The sequence below is a fragment of the Oreochromis aureus genome, linkage group 22 (assembly GCF_013358895.1).
Source record: "Oreochromis aureus strain Israel breed Guangdong linkage group 22, ZZ_aureus, whole genome shotgun sequence".
In the NCBI taxonomy this organism is placed as follows: domain Eukaryota; kingdom Metazoa; phylum Chordata; class Actinopteri; order Cichliformes; family Cichlidae; genus Oreochromis; species Oreochromis aureus.
Window position 1 is genome coordinate 8,954,529 of NC_052962.1, and position 15,243 is coordinate 8,969,771.

Here is a 15,243-nt window from a genome sequence, read left to right on the forward strand (position 1 = left end):
ACAGGGCTCTAGACTAACTTTTTGCTATGGGCGCACTGGTACGCCTAACTTTAAAAAGTTAGGCGCACCGGCACAAAAGTTAGGCACACTCAAATTTTTCAACCGCATCGCTTAACACCGCAGTTTTACATGTGCACTTTTTTGGGGAGGAAATTGCAGTCCATACAGACAATATTCATTTCTAAATTATTAACTAACAATCTTGTGCTTAAAGTGCTTTGTCAATATTGTAGAAAATGTTAAACTTAATCATCATCTCGGCCTCCTCTGACGTCCTGTTTGGTGTTGCATGCTGCTAAAAGGCAGTGGGGAGAGGGGACACTTGGGCAGTGCATTTATTGCAGCATATAATGTGTTTTCTGGATACACTGCTGCTTTTTCAACATTCAAAGATTGATGGCACCGTGTCAGAGCTGGCTATGAATTTCAGACGGATCAGTCCTTAACATAACAAAAAAGTTATCAATAGTTCTTTTCATCTTTTCTTATTACTCACAGCTACATCCACTTCTGTCAGGCCTAGGCTGCTCACTAGGGCTGGGTATCATCACTGATTTCTATAATCCATTCGATTCCGGTTCTCAAAGTCCTGATTCGATTCAATTTAGCCTCAGACAGTCAGAAATATTATAATTCTGATCATTTATCAGTACTGATACATGTGAGACTTCATCAGAATTGTGAACATCACAGCAGATGCCTTTGTGTCAAAGTAACTGAGAATAAAACACAGAAAAACATGAAGGAGATTTTTCTGGTCTGGCGTTTTATAGCAGATAACCTTAAAAATTTAAAAAAGTTTAAATTTCTTCAGTATTGAACAGCAGAAATTAGGCTTTCTTGTCCGAGGTCATTTAAGTGAAAAAAAGAAAAAGACAGCGGCCGACAGCACTGTAAACAACGGTAGACTGGTGGGTAATAAGCGAATGAATAATGCCGAAAACAGAAATTTGAGACGGGAAACTGTTCTTGAAGTACAGAGAGAGAGAGAGAGAGTTGTGCATGAAGTGTGATTTTTATCGTGTTGGAAGCAAAACAGCAAAAGTCAGAGGGAATTCATGAAGACATTGATCAAATGTGAAGCGCAGTTTGCTGCTTCTTTTGCTGCTGGCTCGGTGAATTTTGGTTGGAGAGAGACAAAACCTGCAGCTCAGAATCAGCGCAAAAAGACGTAAACACAGCGCGGACCCGACGCATCAGAATCGGTGAGCTCCGACAGTGTGTCTGTCTACGTGCCGTCGGGTGAGAAAGCCGAGAAAGACAAAGCTGATTCTGATGCATCGGGTCCACTCTGTGTTTACGTCTTTGTGTGGAATCCGTGTACCTGCTCTCATTTGCTGTTTGCTGGTTGTTGAAATTGTTTTGTGAGCTTTAATCTGAGAATCTGGCGTTTCTGGCAAAACACAGTTATATTTAAAACTCAATTCAGGATTTAATGAATCGATATCGCTTTATTCAAGCTACTCACCTCCCTCTTCCAACTGCACTTTCAACTGCACCACGGCCAATCAGAGAGGTCCCGCCCCTGACTATCTCTGATTGGTTTAGTCCACGATAGGGGCATAATGTGTGTCTGTTGTTGACCACATGGAGAGTTGCAGAGATTTTTTTTGTTACCCAAACAGTTGGTCGCACTGGTGTCACCAAATATTTTTTTTAGTCGCACCATTGAAAAATTTGGTCGCACTCTAGAGCCCTGCTATAGAACAGTGGACACGTGTTCCCCAGAGTGACGAACCATGCTTCTCTATCTGGAAATTTGATAGATGAGTCTGGCTTTGGTGGTTGCCATAAGAGTGGTACTTGTCTGCCTGCATTTTCCCAAGTGTAAAGCTTGTTGGTGGGGGGATAATGGTGTGGGGTTGTTTTTCAGGAGTTCTTAGTTCCAGTGAAAGAGACTCTTAATGCTTCAGTGTACCAAGATATTTTGGAAAATTTCATGCTCCCAGCTTTGTGGGGAACAGATGTTTTGCTCTTGTACATGCAGTTGAATCCTCACGTCAACCCAACCCCAACCTTTGGAATGAGTTACTTTGGAAACTGCAAATCAGCCCTTCTCATTCCCATAAAAAATTCCCATAAACACACTCCTAAAGAATGTCCAAATTCTTCCTAGAAGAGCTGAAGCTTTTATAGCTGCAAAGGGTGTGCCGACATCATATTAAACCGTATCTACTCAAGTAGATATGTGTCCGAAGGCAGATGAGCTAATACTTTTGGCAATATAGTGCACAATTCTGCTGACCAGCTTTTTATGACCTACATAAACTTAATCACATTTACGAAAACACGTCATTCTAACAAACTTTCAAAAAAAATACCCTTTCAGATATTTTTTAACATAGTTACAAATATCTGATTTCTAAATGCAGTTAAATGCTACTATCATCAAATACCTTCAAAGCATTTTATTTCAAAAGCTGTAATATTTTGTTTCTCCCATGGTCATTACAAAAAGCAATAAACTTAAATTATTGTAACCCTATATAAAATGTGGATGCAAAAGGATGCAAATGCCCATTTTAAACACAATTTGAATTGTGTTATGTCATCTGCTTCTTTACCCTTTGCTCCTCCTTCCATAATGCCATCCTTCAATAATTACTTTATAATGCTCGGCATGTATGTATGTATGACTGACTGCTTTTCCTTGGGTGCACCTATTTATTTTCAAAGTTAGCATAAAGTCTAAGATGAGGAAAGACACTGCCAAAACTGCACATATCAAATGACTTGTCCTTCAGGGAATAATAGTCATTCTTCATAATAAATCTTAATTTAAGTTTGAATTGTCTCTATATGAGACAATTATAGTTGTAAATTCATACATTTGGCTTCACATCAGTACTTTGGCTCCTGGTTCAATCATATCGTCTTCATTACAGCCTCATAAAACTTAATTTTTTGTTGCTGAGCTAAGCGCCAGATGATGTCATATTCATATTTTCCAGCATGTACTCCAGTTTTTAAATTTTTGTTTTTGAGTATTTCCCAGTAGTGACTCCAGTTTCCATTACTGTCAGCTCCATAACCAAACACATCAACCTAGCAAAAAAAAAAGTGAAAAAAGATATGAGAAAGAGATAATGTATGATGAATGGAAAAATGCATTTCAGAAATATTCAAAATGTCACTTTTATAATCAAACTCAAAACCAAAGGTGGAAACCTTAACATGAAATGAACTGTTAAGCTGCTTGGGAAAGCAAATTGTCCCTGGGTTATCTGGGTACAGTTTGCCTTTCTTTCTCTCTCTCTCTCCTCTGTCAGTGTGAGTGTGTGTTTGTTAGTATGTTTGTTTGTTGTCCAGAGGCAGAGTGTTTCCTGGGTCTCTGCACTTGTTGATCACACACCTAAAAATCATGTCTGAGTGCACACCTGCAAACAGTTGGGCTGATTACATCTGGGTTACTTAAGGCTGGGTTACTGGATGTGGTATCCAAGCTTGGCTCTGATTCATGAATTGTTTGGGGAAGTTTTTTTGTGCTGAACTTACCTTCGTCTCCTATGCTTAGATTCCATAAGAACTGGATTGTGAGCCTGAAAGTATTGAGATGATGTGGCGGGGATTACTTGCCTACTCCCTTACTTTGCCTATGTACTTGAAGATGGCCTTGAAATGTGAACTGACTTTCTCTTTTACATTTGTTCTCTATGTTGATGTCCAGGTTTACTATTGTGCATGATGGAATGATCTGGCCATTCATTGGATGCAGGAGACATGGACCCAGTAGACTTTCGTTTTGTTTTTAAAGAGTCTGAGAAAGATTTAGCCCAGCTTCAGAGACTCTTCATCTGTGAAGAAAGCCCAAAGCCATTACAAGAGGCTGATACGGTCAACCTCCTTGGATGATTTAATTTCATCATGACCATAGCTCCTGTCTCAAGTTGTCACAGTAACCCTGGCACACACAGTCACCCAGCAGAGAAACAATTGATAGTAGGAGCTGTTGGCATAGGTTCTCCTGTTAACGAGTGTTTCCACCTCTCTCCTGCAATTAGACAGTGCTTAGCTTCCTCTGCAGCCCAACAGTTCTCTGATGCAGCTGCAGACTAAGACCTTTCTGTTCTTGGTGCTGCCCAACAACTCATCGCCACTGTCACGGCCAGCTCACTGCAGGAGGAAACATGTCCAATGACTTTGCTCCTCTTTTGTGTGCCCTGCAAAGCCTCAGCTCAAGCTTTACCCCTGTTTACAGATGCCAGGGTAAACACACACAAAAAAAAAATGAATTTTATGTGGTAGAAGGTAGCCAGGGATGTGAGTTAGTTGCTGAACTGGCTACTACGGGCCACTACACTAAGCACCCTACATCCGTCCCTTCTCCAAGGGTGAGCATAGCCAGGGCCCGACCTGTCCCTTCAACAATCCCAGCTCTGGAGGTGATATTGGCCAGGGTTGGCCTAGCTCTTCATCCATCCCTGCCCCAAGGGTGAGGGGGCTCACATATCAGTCTCAACCTCAGCCTCCAGGGTTGGTTGTATGCCCCGCTGCAGCCCTGGGTCCTTTTTCACCTGAGTCCCATGATGGCCCATGGCTCCACTGCAGGCCTCCTGCCAAGCCATTGGAGGACCTTCATCAACACTCTCTAAAGATCTTCCTATGATGTTTGCTCATGGCAACCAACACAACCAAGTCACCAGAGAGCTTTGTGCATGACATCGTGGAGATCTCCTTCGCAGCCAGCCACCCCCTTATCCTCCTGATTGTCTCTTTTGATAGCAGCCTCCAGAGGGATCCCATCCAGAGATCCTCTGGAGTTCTTGGCTGGCCTCCAGAGGATCTCCTTCAACATCCTAACTGTGTCATCATCACCGGCCCCTGCTTCACCACTTCTGGCCTCCCGTCAAACCTACTATCTTCTCAGACCCCCATAGCTGCCAACCAGGTTTCCTGAAGAGCTCCAGCTCTTGTCTTTGTCACCATTATTCACCAACTGAAAAGAGCTGTCTCCACTGCTGGCCACCAGGTTAGTCCCACAACTGTTGTAACTCTTCTGCCCTTTCCCCACTTTACTGACACATACATAGACCAGCTGGGGTAAATGCATGATTCCGGGATGCTCTGCCACAATCAGTCTCTCTGCTCTCCTTTCCTGAGCTTCTCCCTGCAGCCTGATATCTTATTGGATACGCTCAAACAATTCATCTTTTTTTAAAACTCATGGCACCCACCATAACAATTAACATAACCATCTTTTGCTTTGTCTGTCACTACCGGTATTTTCACAGAACACCTGAAGTTCATGGCGGTTTCCACCCACAATGAATCTTAGGATAGTGTAAGCTGAGCCAGGATCCGTTTCTTGGATGAACACATCTTGTAAAATCCAGGAAAAGAAGGACACATCTAGGGGCTGCATTCAAAGGAGCCTTCAAATTTGGACTGCTTTCATTATCTTGACCATGACATAATCAGGTTACAAATGGAACCTTTGAAGCATGCAGTCCCTGAATTTGGACACACCTTCTGCGTGTGTGTTTATATTTGCTTGCGTGTTCCAGAATCAGCATTTTCCTGGGTTTCTGCCCTCGTTGACTACACACCATGGCTGATTACACACCTGCAAACAATTGGCAATTGCCTTACAACAAGAAGATCTGAGCTGGACTTTACCATCTGGCCAGGGTCTTTGTGTGTGGCATTTGCATGATTTCCAAGTGTCTGTGTGGGTTCTCTCTGGCTTCCTCCCACAGTTCGTAGACATGTAGTTAGTGGGATGAATGGTTGTCTGTCTCTTTGTGTTAGCCCTAGGACAGAGGTCAGTAACCTGTGGCTTGCAAGCCAAGGGTTAGAATCGAGGGTTAACTGTAACCAAATTAGTGGCATCCACATTAAGGGGATGGCTGTGGAGCGTGTGAGCAGCTTCAAGTTCCTGGGAGTCCACATCTCCGAGGATCTCATCTGGACGACCAACTGCTCCAAGCTGGTCAAGAAGGCTCACCAGCGCCTCTTCTTCTTGAGGACTCTGAGGAAGAACCACCTGTCCTCAGACATCCTGGTGAACTTCTATCGCTGCACCATCAAGAGCATCCTGACCAACTGTATAACAGTCTGGTACGGGAAATGCTCTGCCTCGGACCGGAAGGCGTTGCAGAGGGTCGTGAAAACTGCCCAGCGCATCGCCGGAGCACCACTTCCTGCCATAAAGGACATCTACAGGAAGCGGTGTCTGAAAAGGGCTGGGAAAATCATCAAAGACCCCAGTCACCCATCACATAGACTCTTCACCCTCCTGCCCTCTGGGAGGCGCTACAGGAGCCTCCGGACTAAGACCACCAGGTACCGGAACAGCTTCTTCCCCACAGCTGTCAGACTCCTGAACTCTGCCTCCTGACATCTGACCCACGTTAAACTCATGGACTGAACATACACACACCCACAACCACTAGCACTTTACCACTATTGTATAGTTCTGTGTAAATATCATTCTGTACATACGATAATTTTTAATCCTACAACTGTTTATAACTTACATAGTTCACATTTCTGTATAACTGTATATCTCAGATTTCTGTATAGTTTTTATTTCATATTTATATCCTGTTCATAGCCTGTACATAGCTTGTACTCACTACAGCCTGTACATACTTATAGTTATAGAATATTCATAACATACTTCACACTGTGTACATTATAACATACCATAATAGACCCATTTCTGCAATATACTTACACATCTCTATTATTGCTAATATATATTGTAATATATCTATATCACGGCTAAAGCACTTTCTGGATGGATGCAAACTGCATTTCGTTGCCCTGTACCTGTGACATGTGCAATGACAATAAAGTTGAATTCTATTCTATTCTATTCTATTCTATTCTAAATTAATACATGTACTATATGTATTAATTTAGCCTCTCCCTGTTACATCTTTTATATGCTGTTTAGTAGAAGGAGCTAAAATGGCCCTTTACATATTGAAGGCTGCAAACACTGGCCATAGAGCAAGAGGCAGGGTGTACCCTTTGACAGCTTGGAGGGCTGCCCAGCAGCCATTGATGGTTTGAGAAAGTTGCTTTGTGCTCAACTTATCTTCATCTCCTCTCTTCAATAGCATGTCTTTTGTCCTGTCTCCCTCCAGTCACCCCTAAGCGGTCACAGCAGATGGCTCTCCCTCCCTATGCCTGGTTCTGCCTCAGGATTCTTCCGGTTAAAAGTTTTTTCTTCCCACTATCCCCAAAGCACTTCCTCATAGGGGGTCATATGATTGTTGGGGTTTTCTCTGTATTATTGTAGGGTCTACACCTTACAATATAGATTGTATTGAGGCAACTGTTGTTGTGATTTGGCGCTATATATATCAAATTAAATTATGTTTACATGCCTACTGCTTTGAGGATAACTGACAGGACAGAACTGCATTCGGACAGCCTGAAAGCACTGAGATACAGGCATGGATTACTTGCCTGCTCTCCTGTTTTGGCCATGCACTGTTAGGATGCCTGGGTCGTTGACCCAGGGTTTTGAGTTTATTATATTTATCATTTCTAGTCTTTGGTTTCTTTGAAGTTCTGTCTGATGGTTTATGTCTCTGTGTTATCCTTAGCTGCTGTCTCCCCTGTCGGCTATATCCTCGTGTCCAGTCAGTGTCTGTGTCTGCCCTGTTCCCACCTCTGTTCCCTCTGTAGTGCTTGCCTGTGAGTCTGTGTCTGTAAGTTCAGTCTGTGTTACTTCCTGTTTTACTTTGAAGGTCCGAGTCTTATGTGAATGTGTCCTGCTTTGCTTCCTTGTCTCGTTAGTTCTGATTTCTCCCAGCTGTGCCCTCCTTCTGTGTCTCATTCCCCTCGTTACTTCCCAGTGTACTTAAACCCTGTGTTTCTTTGAGTCAGTGTCGCGTTGTCCCTAATGCTGTGTGGATCTCCCTGTGTCTCACTGTGAGTTTAGGTTATGAGTTTCCAGTTTAGTTTGCTTTTTGTATGACTTTCCCCTGCCAGCAAATAAAGCTGAGTTCTTTGTGTTTAAACCTCATGTCTGAGTGCCTGCATTTTGGGTCCACCACTCCTCCTTGCCAGCCTGCCACACAGCCAACCTTAACAGAACGACGCGACCATACTATGGACCCAGCAGACTCCGTTTGGTATCGGCGACCCGCAGTTTCTGCCTTCCTCAAGGAGAGCGTGAGGCAGGAAGCTAAGCATGCCCAGGAGCTCCAGTCACCCTTCTATGGGTCTCGTTTGGCTTTCGGAGGGCCCCGCAGCCTCCAAACTGCCATGGCCACGGCCGAGCCGGCGCCTATGCCTCGGGCGATCAGATTGAGCACGTGCTCATTCTCTCCAGTCGCTACTCCTCCGCCTCCACCCCTGGATTACCAGTCCGACAAGAAGGTTAAGCGGCGGAGGAAGAGGGATTACGTGACGCCGGACGTTAGACTCACTCCGCTGCAATCCTTCGCTCTGTTTTTGGGTCTGCCATGTTCTGAGCTTCACAAACTCTCTGCTTCCTCGTCGCAGCCCGGTCTTTTGGAGGATTCGCAGCCCAGTTTGCCACCTCCCACTTCCCGGAGAAAGCGACGTTCACGCAGTCGCCACTCCGTCTCTGCTGAGCCCCTCCCCGTGGTGAGTTATAATGACTGTTTTCATTCTGCTCCCTCTAAGCTGGAAAAAGACAATCATATGAACACTGCTAAAACTGAGACTGTTAAGACTATTACACATGGTGGTGGTAGGAAGCTAAAAAACATTTTAAAGGATTCTGTGTTTTCTGACCCTGCTCCTTCGCCCAGTTGCGTTCCTGCTCCCAGGGCGGCTCGGGCCCAGCATTCCCCTGCACCTGTTTCAGTGCTTCAGGTGAGGGAGGCTGAGGTCCAGCTGGTCCCTGCTCCGGTGCCTGTCGCGGCACCCGTACCTTCTCCTCGGGTGGGAGAGGCCGGTATCCGGCAGGTACCTGCACCTGTTTCTGACCTCGCTGGAGGCTCAGGTGAGCCCGTCCAGCGATTTTCTTCAGGTTCTGGAGGCTCAGGGGAACTAGCTCAGCTTACTGCTAATCCACCACCTAACCCACCATTACTACCATCGTTACAACAGTCAATAGAACTTAAACTTCTATCCATAGCTCGAACATTAGCTCACCTATCAGCTCAGTCACCTGCTCAGTTCTCACCTCAATCGTTTACTCAGCCGTTTATTCCCGCTGGAGGGTCCGAGGGACCGCTCCAGCCTTTGTTCGTCTCTGCTGGAGGGTCTGAGGGGCCCGTCCAGCCTTCTGTTCCCGCTGGGGGTTCTGGAGAACCGCACCAGCCTTCTGCCTCCGCTGGAGGGTCCGAGGGGCCCGTCCAGCCTTCTGTTCCCGCTGGAGGGTCCGAGGGGCCCGTCCAGTCTTCTGCCTCCGCTGGAGGGTCCGAAGGGCCCGTCCAGCCTTCATCGCCACCACCTGCGGCTCCCACGCCGTCGCCTGCAGTGCCACCACCTGCGGCTCCCACGCCGTCACCTGCAGCTTCGTCCTCACCTGGTCCAGCTACGGCTTCAGCTCCGCCGTCGTCTGGTCCAGCTTCAGCGTCGCCTGCAGCGTCACCCTCGCCCGGTCCGGCCTCCGAGTCTTCGCCTTCGCCCGGTCTGACCTCGGCTACAGCTTCGCTTGGTCCTGCCTCGGCCACGCCGACATCCGGACCACATCCTGCGCCTCTACAGCGCCGGCCTCCTTCCAGGCCTCTGATTACACGTCCTGGTCCTGCTCGTCCTGTCCGGCCTGCTCGTCCTGCACGTCCTGTCCGGCCTGCTCGTCCTTTCTGGCCACTTTCCAAGCCGATGATTGGGCGTCCTCGCCGTCGTGGACGGCCTCCTTCCGGGCCGATGATTGGGCATCCTCGCCGTCGTGGATGGCCTCCTGACCTGCTCCGTCGCCGCCGGTGCCTCCCGCCCGGCCGGCCTCCTGACCTGCTCCGTCGCCGCCGGTGCCTCCCGCGCGGCCGGCCTCCTGAACTTTTTTCTGGACTCTTGGGTCGTCATCCTCCGGGCCGGCCCCCTGAACTTTGTGTGACCTGTTTTTCCTGGCCGCCTGCGCCTGTCGTGCGCCTATGTTTTGTTATGTTGCTTTCTGGGCTCCGGTGTTTCCACCTTTTTTGTTTCTGGCTCCTTGTTTGGTTTGTTTCGAGCCCTCCGTCCTGTTTCCCCCACCGCCCGCCCTGGTTGGGTTGTTTTTTGTTTTGGTGTTTAGGTTTGGGCTGTCTGGGAGCCAGCCCTTTAGGGCGGGGTACTGTTAGGATGCCTGGGTCGTTGACCCAGGGTTTTGAGTTTATTATATTTATCATTTCTAGTCTTTGGTTTCTTTGAAGTTCTGTCTGATGGTTTATGTCTCTGTGTTATCCTTAGCTGCTGTCTCCCCTGTCGGCTATATCCTCGTGTCCAGTCAGTGTCTGTGTCTGCCCTGTTCCCACCTCTGTTCCCTCTGTAGTGCTTGCCTGTGAGTCTGTGTCTGTAAGTTCAGTCTGTGTTACTTCCTGTTTTACTTTGAAGGTCCGAGTCTTATGTGAATGTGTCCTGCTTTGCTTCCTTGTCTCGTTAGTTCTGATTTCTCCCAGCTGTGCCCTCCTGTGTCTCATTCCCCTCGTTACTTCCCAGTGTACTTAAACCCTGTGTTTCTTTGAGTCAGTGTCGCGTCGTCCCTAATGCTGTGTGGATCTCCCTGTGTCTCACTGTGAGTTTAGGTTATGAGTTTCCAGTTTAGTTTGCTTTTTGTATGACTTTCCCCTGCCAGCAAATAAAGCTGAGTTCTTTGTGTTTAAACCTCATGCCTGAGTGCCTGCATTTTGGGTCCACCACTCCTCCTTGCCAGCCTGCCACACAGCCAACCTTAACATGCACTGGTACCATTCCTGGAAAAGACTTGGTTGTCACTGCCTTGCCTGCAATAAACTTACTTTACTCAAAAGCATTGAATGGAAACTCCATGACTTTTTCAAAATGATCCAGATATTGTTCTGTCCATCTTCACTATGACAGCAACAATAATAAGGATTTGTGTCACTTTCTCCCAGAAAACACTGTGTGTGGACATTTATAGATTTACATATATCTAAGAGGGAAAGATATAAAAGTAGAACAGATTGGCAAAGACTCACATGAGCCAGCTTGTAAAATAATGATAAACACATTTTATTGTGTACTTGTAGCACTTCAGAAACTAAAAACTTTGTGGACCTCTCAAGGGAATGAGCTTACCTCATCACAAATGTGCAGTGCAAGAATCAAAGCCATAAAGCCAGTGGATGGATAAAGTCCTCTGTGTCCCAGCCAAACGTCATGAACATATTTCATAAAAGCTGGATTTACCACCATGACCTGTTATAAATCAAAATGAGCCTTTAAACGTATTTTATTAACATTTGCCATTGCCACCAGGTAGCTTCATCACTGAAGTTACTCACCAAATCCTTATTAGCTTTGATCTTTGAAGGCACTGGCATATAAGACCTGTTGGAAACAGCAACATTTGGGAAAAAAACATGTTTAAACAAAAATAAAGCTAATCAAGAGATTTGTTTTTATAAGTAAACTTACATGTGTGCTTCACATGCAAGAGAAAAGCTGCAGACATGTGATTTCTTTTCTGAACAATGCTTGAATGATTTTATTTCAACCTCACTGGAATTTGTTTCCTTGTGACATAACTAGTATATTGTTAGTTACATTTGGTGTTTATTCATTAATCTAGTACCATCTGTGTTTATTTTAACTTGCCTAGACTTCTGATAAAAATCTGTTAATGTCATTTAATTCTACTTACATATACACACACACACATATACATATATATATATATACATATATATACATATATGTGTGTGTGTGTGTGTGTGTGTATTAGGGGTGCAACAATACTCGTATCCATATTGAACCGTTCGATACAGTGCTTTCGGTTCGGTACGCATATGTATCGAACAATACAATTTTTTTTTTTTTATTTTATCAACTTTTCTTCTGACGATGTTGTTTGTGTTGAGCGCTCAGTGGATCTGCGTTCGACTACTCCACCTAGGCTGCACTGTCGAGTGCAGATCCACTGAGTGCAGCGCAAGCTAGCGAGACAGAAGCTAAGCTCGTTGCAACATGGCAACTCCCTCAATGCTACCCCAAACTGAGCCTCCCCCACCCTCATTCAGATCTGGCGTTTGAAACTATCTTGGTTTTCATGTGAAGCATGACGGTAAGCGTGTCATGGACAAAAATAAAACAGTGTGTCGGATGTGCTAGGCAATGCTCAATTTGTGGGAACTACTGCGTTAGGGCAGTTAGCTCGTTAATGTGTTGACGCCGTCCAGCCCCACACACGGGGCGATCCCCGGTAACTCGTTAACGGAGATTTGTGGTGTTATGGCGCCAATGTCATTTTAACGAGATTAACGCAGACAGCTCTAGTGGGAACACAACGAATATGACTGCACATTTACGCCGACATCATCCTAGTGCAAAGACAAGTGGAAGCAGACAAAAACAACAAGCACGCATGCTACAAACTTTACCCGAGTCATTTAGACAGCCGTTAGCACATGATTCTCCTTATGGGGACCTGATATGTTTAATATGCTGCTGAGAATATACCCCAGAAGAAGCATATAGTATAGCTTTTATTTTGGAAAGAGCCATTTCTCTGTAATAAACTCTCTTTTCCAAAGAGGAGTGATTTCTCGATCAGATGGATTTTTTTATTTATTATTATTATTATTTTGTTGTTTCAGCAATATTAAATTTAAAAACTGTACTTTTGAGTTAAAATATATATTTATAATTTTAATAAATGACAAATTAAAGAAGCATGAACATTTTTTTGTATCGAAAAAATATCGAACCGTGACACCAAAGTATCGAACCGAACCGAACCATGAATTTTGTGTATCGTTGCACCCCTAATGTATGTGTGTATATATATATATATATATATATATATACACACATTGGGTATAAAAACGTTTGAGTGTATAATGTTTGTTTTGTTGGAAAAAAAAAAAAACGCCAAATTCATAGTTTGAGACTGGAATTTACCTTTTCTCTGGGATATCAATCAGCCAATACTTTTAATCTGCATACACACTGGATTTTTGCATCATGTAAATGTTGTGCTGCAAGACAAGCTAGAGAAGTGTAAATTTCCTGGGATGCTTTGTTTAGGGGCAGGCACAGGAGGTCCTAGCAACTGGCACAGAAGTCACAGAAGAGGGTGCTGTATGTTGACTGTAAATATTCATAGCAGAAGCATTTTTTTTAAATGGGGTGGCATTGGGGGGACCAAGAACAAAGGCGTGCAAGCTCAGAGGAATATTTTATCTGAAACAAAATTAGCAAAATTAGAAAGCATAATTTTCGAGCCCAAATATGACTAAATACAAATGTCAGTATATGAAAAGTAAGTCACAACTGCCTAAATATGTTTTTGCATTGAATGACTGTTCCAAACAAATATTTAGTCTTTTCTTTCAAATTTCAGAATTCTTCAAGGGCATCCTTAAATTAATTAAAGTAAAAGTATGATATGAGGACTCATATTTAATCATCATCACTGATTAAAAAATGGTTCATTATAATAAATTTGTAGCTGCAGATTATTTTTATTTTTTACGAACATGATTTGTTTTGTCTTGCTTTGGTTTGTTTATTCTGCAACATGATAGATAGCTTTAACAATCTGGACATACACCTGCTACAGAGCTTTAAGTGAAGATCAACCTGCCAATGTGGAATTGCAGTCTTGCATGACTGTTGGGACATGTGCAATGTGCACCTAAGGTCAGCAAGGCTTTGATTGATCTTGTTTGAACAGTAAAGTCTGATATATTTCAGGACTCACAATTTTTTTGTGGTAAAGTAGTAATGGAGACAAACATAATTTCTTGTGTATACAAATATCTTTAATCATTCATAGCTGTCTTTTTTATATACAAACATGTTATCTCAGTACTATGAATATTTCTTTCATGATAGCCTGGCTAATATAACATTGAATGCATGCACAATAAAACAAATAACTTGCATGCAACTCACCTTCCAGTAAAACCTGTTGTAGAGGCATTAATGAGCCACTCAAAGTCCTGTATCTTAAAAGGAAACAGCACAAAATGAGTGTTGTCATCCACATCCACAGCACTCTCTGGATACATGACACGATGAGTTGTCTTGTTACCAACATCTTTTTCAAAGCCTCTGGTAATACCAGTGTTCATTCTAAACAGCACAAAGGGATATATATCACATCAGTTCGGATCTTTTCCGTAAGCAAGGAACTTAAATGGTTAAAGAAGACTGAGAAAGTACCTTATGACAACTTCATGTAAATCTATCAGCGGTCCATAATGTGATCTCCTTAGATTACCAGAATTACCTACCACTGCACAAGTCCTGCAGTGGTCAGGTTTGGGTTGTATAACATCTGGATTCCGTGGGAAGATTTTAAAGAAGTTGGCCACCGTTGTTTCATAAACTCCAAAGCTACGGCTTTCAGTCTGCAAGCGCTGACAGACATATCAAATAAACTTTGTTGTTAGACCAAATGAGCTGGAGGGGGTGTAAAAATGTTACCCTTTCCGGGTGACTACTTACCTTCCACCAGTTGAATTCATTCTCCAAGATGCTGAAGTCTGGAGTCAAAAATGGTTGAATGCTTCTGTTCGATTGATCCAGAAGCAACTGCTTATCTTCAGATAAGCATTTTTTACAAGCACACGGCTTTTGGTTCATAGCATAATAAGTGAAGTGGTAGCCCATTTTGAAATACACACCAATGCCAGTGAAACACAGCAGTAAAACAAGCATCTTCAATTTTGAAATCATTCTAGATGTGTGACCAGGAAACATTACAAATCTGCAGACAGAGTACACACAAGTTAAGCTCACAATAAGAAAAGACGTCATATAATGCTTATATAATATCTATATTGTGCAAAAGGAACATACAGTCCTGCAAGCATAAGTCTTAGCTTAATTAACACTTATACAAAGCCATTAAAAATAAACGAATAAATAAATAAGTCATGGTCATTTTCAGAATAGTAAAGATTTGGCTATGACGTTTTTTTGTAGTAATATTTGTATTCACTCATAAGAAAATAAAGAAAATAATATCAGTGAAGATTAAGCTGTTAAAATATGATACCTTTTTTATGACTTACCTGATCTGCGAGGGAATCCCTTTCCAGTCTAGTTTTATGAATTACACGTACAAACGTTGCGTAGACTCACTATCGGTGACAGTCTTTTCACCATTTCACTCACAGGTAACAAACATGACATCAATACGCGTTTGCT

General features: G+C 43.7%; 1 protein-coding gene across 1 annotated transcript; it reads right to left on the reverse strand.

Moving 5' to 3' along the window:
* Nucleotides 1–1,512: 1,512 nt before the first annotated feature.
* Nucleotides 1,513–15,221, reverse strand: LOC116315953 (CMP-N-acetylneuraminate-beta-galactosamide-alpha-2,3-sialyltransferase 1-like). The gene is made up of 7 exons (XM_031734403.2): nucleotides 15,108–15,221; nucleotides 14,539–14,800; nucleotides 14,254–14,450; nucleotides 13,984–14,163; nucleotides 11,373–11,418; nucleotides 11,167–11,286; nucleotides 1,513–3,045 (listed from the first exon to the last, which is right to left on the reverse strand). Exons 2-7 carry the CDS (start codon nucleotides 14,791–14,793, stop codon nucleotides 2,866–2,868), a joined length of 978 nt encoding a protein of 325 aa, XP_031590263.2. The 5' UTR covers nucleotides 14,794–14,800; nucleotides 15,108–15,221; the 3' UTR covers nucleotides 1,513–2,865.
* Nucleotides 15,222–15,243: the final 22 nt, after the last annotated feature.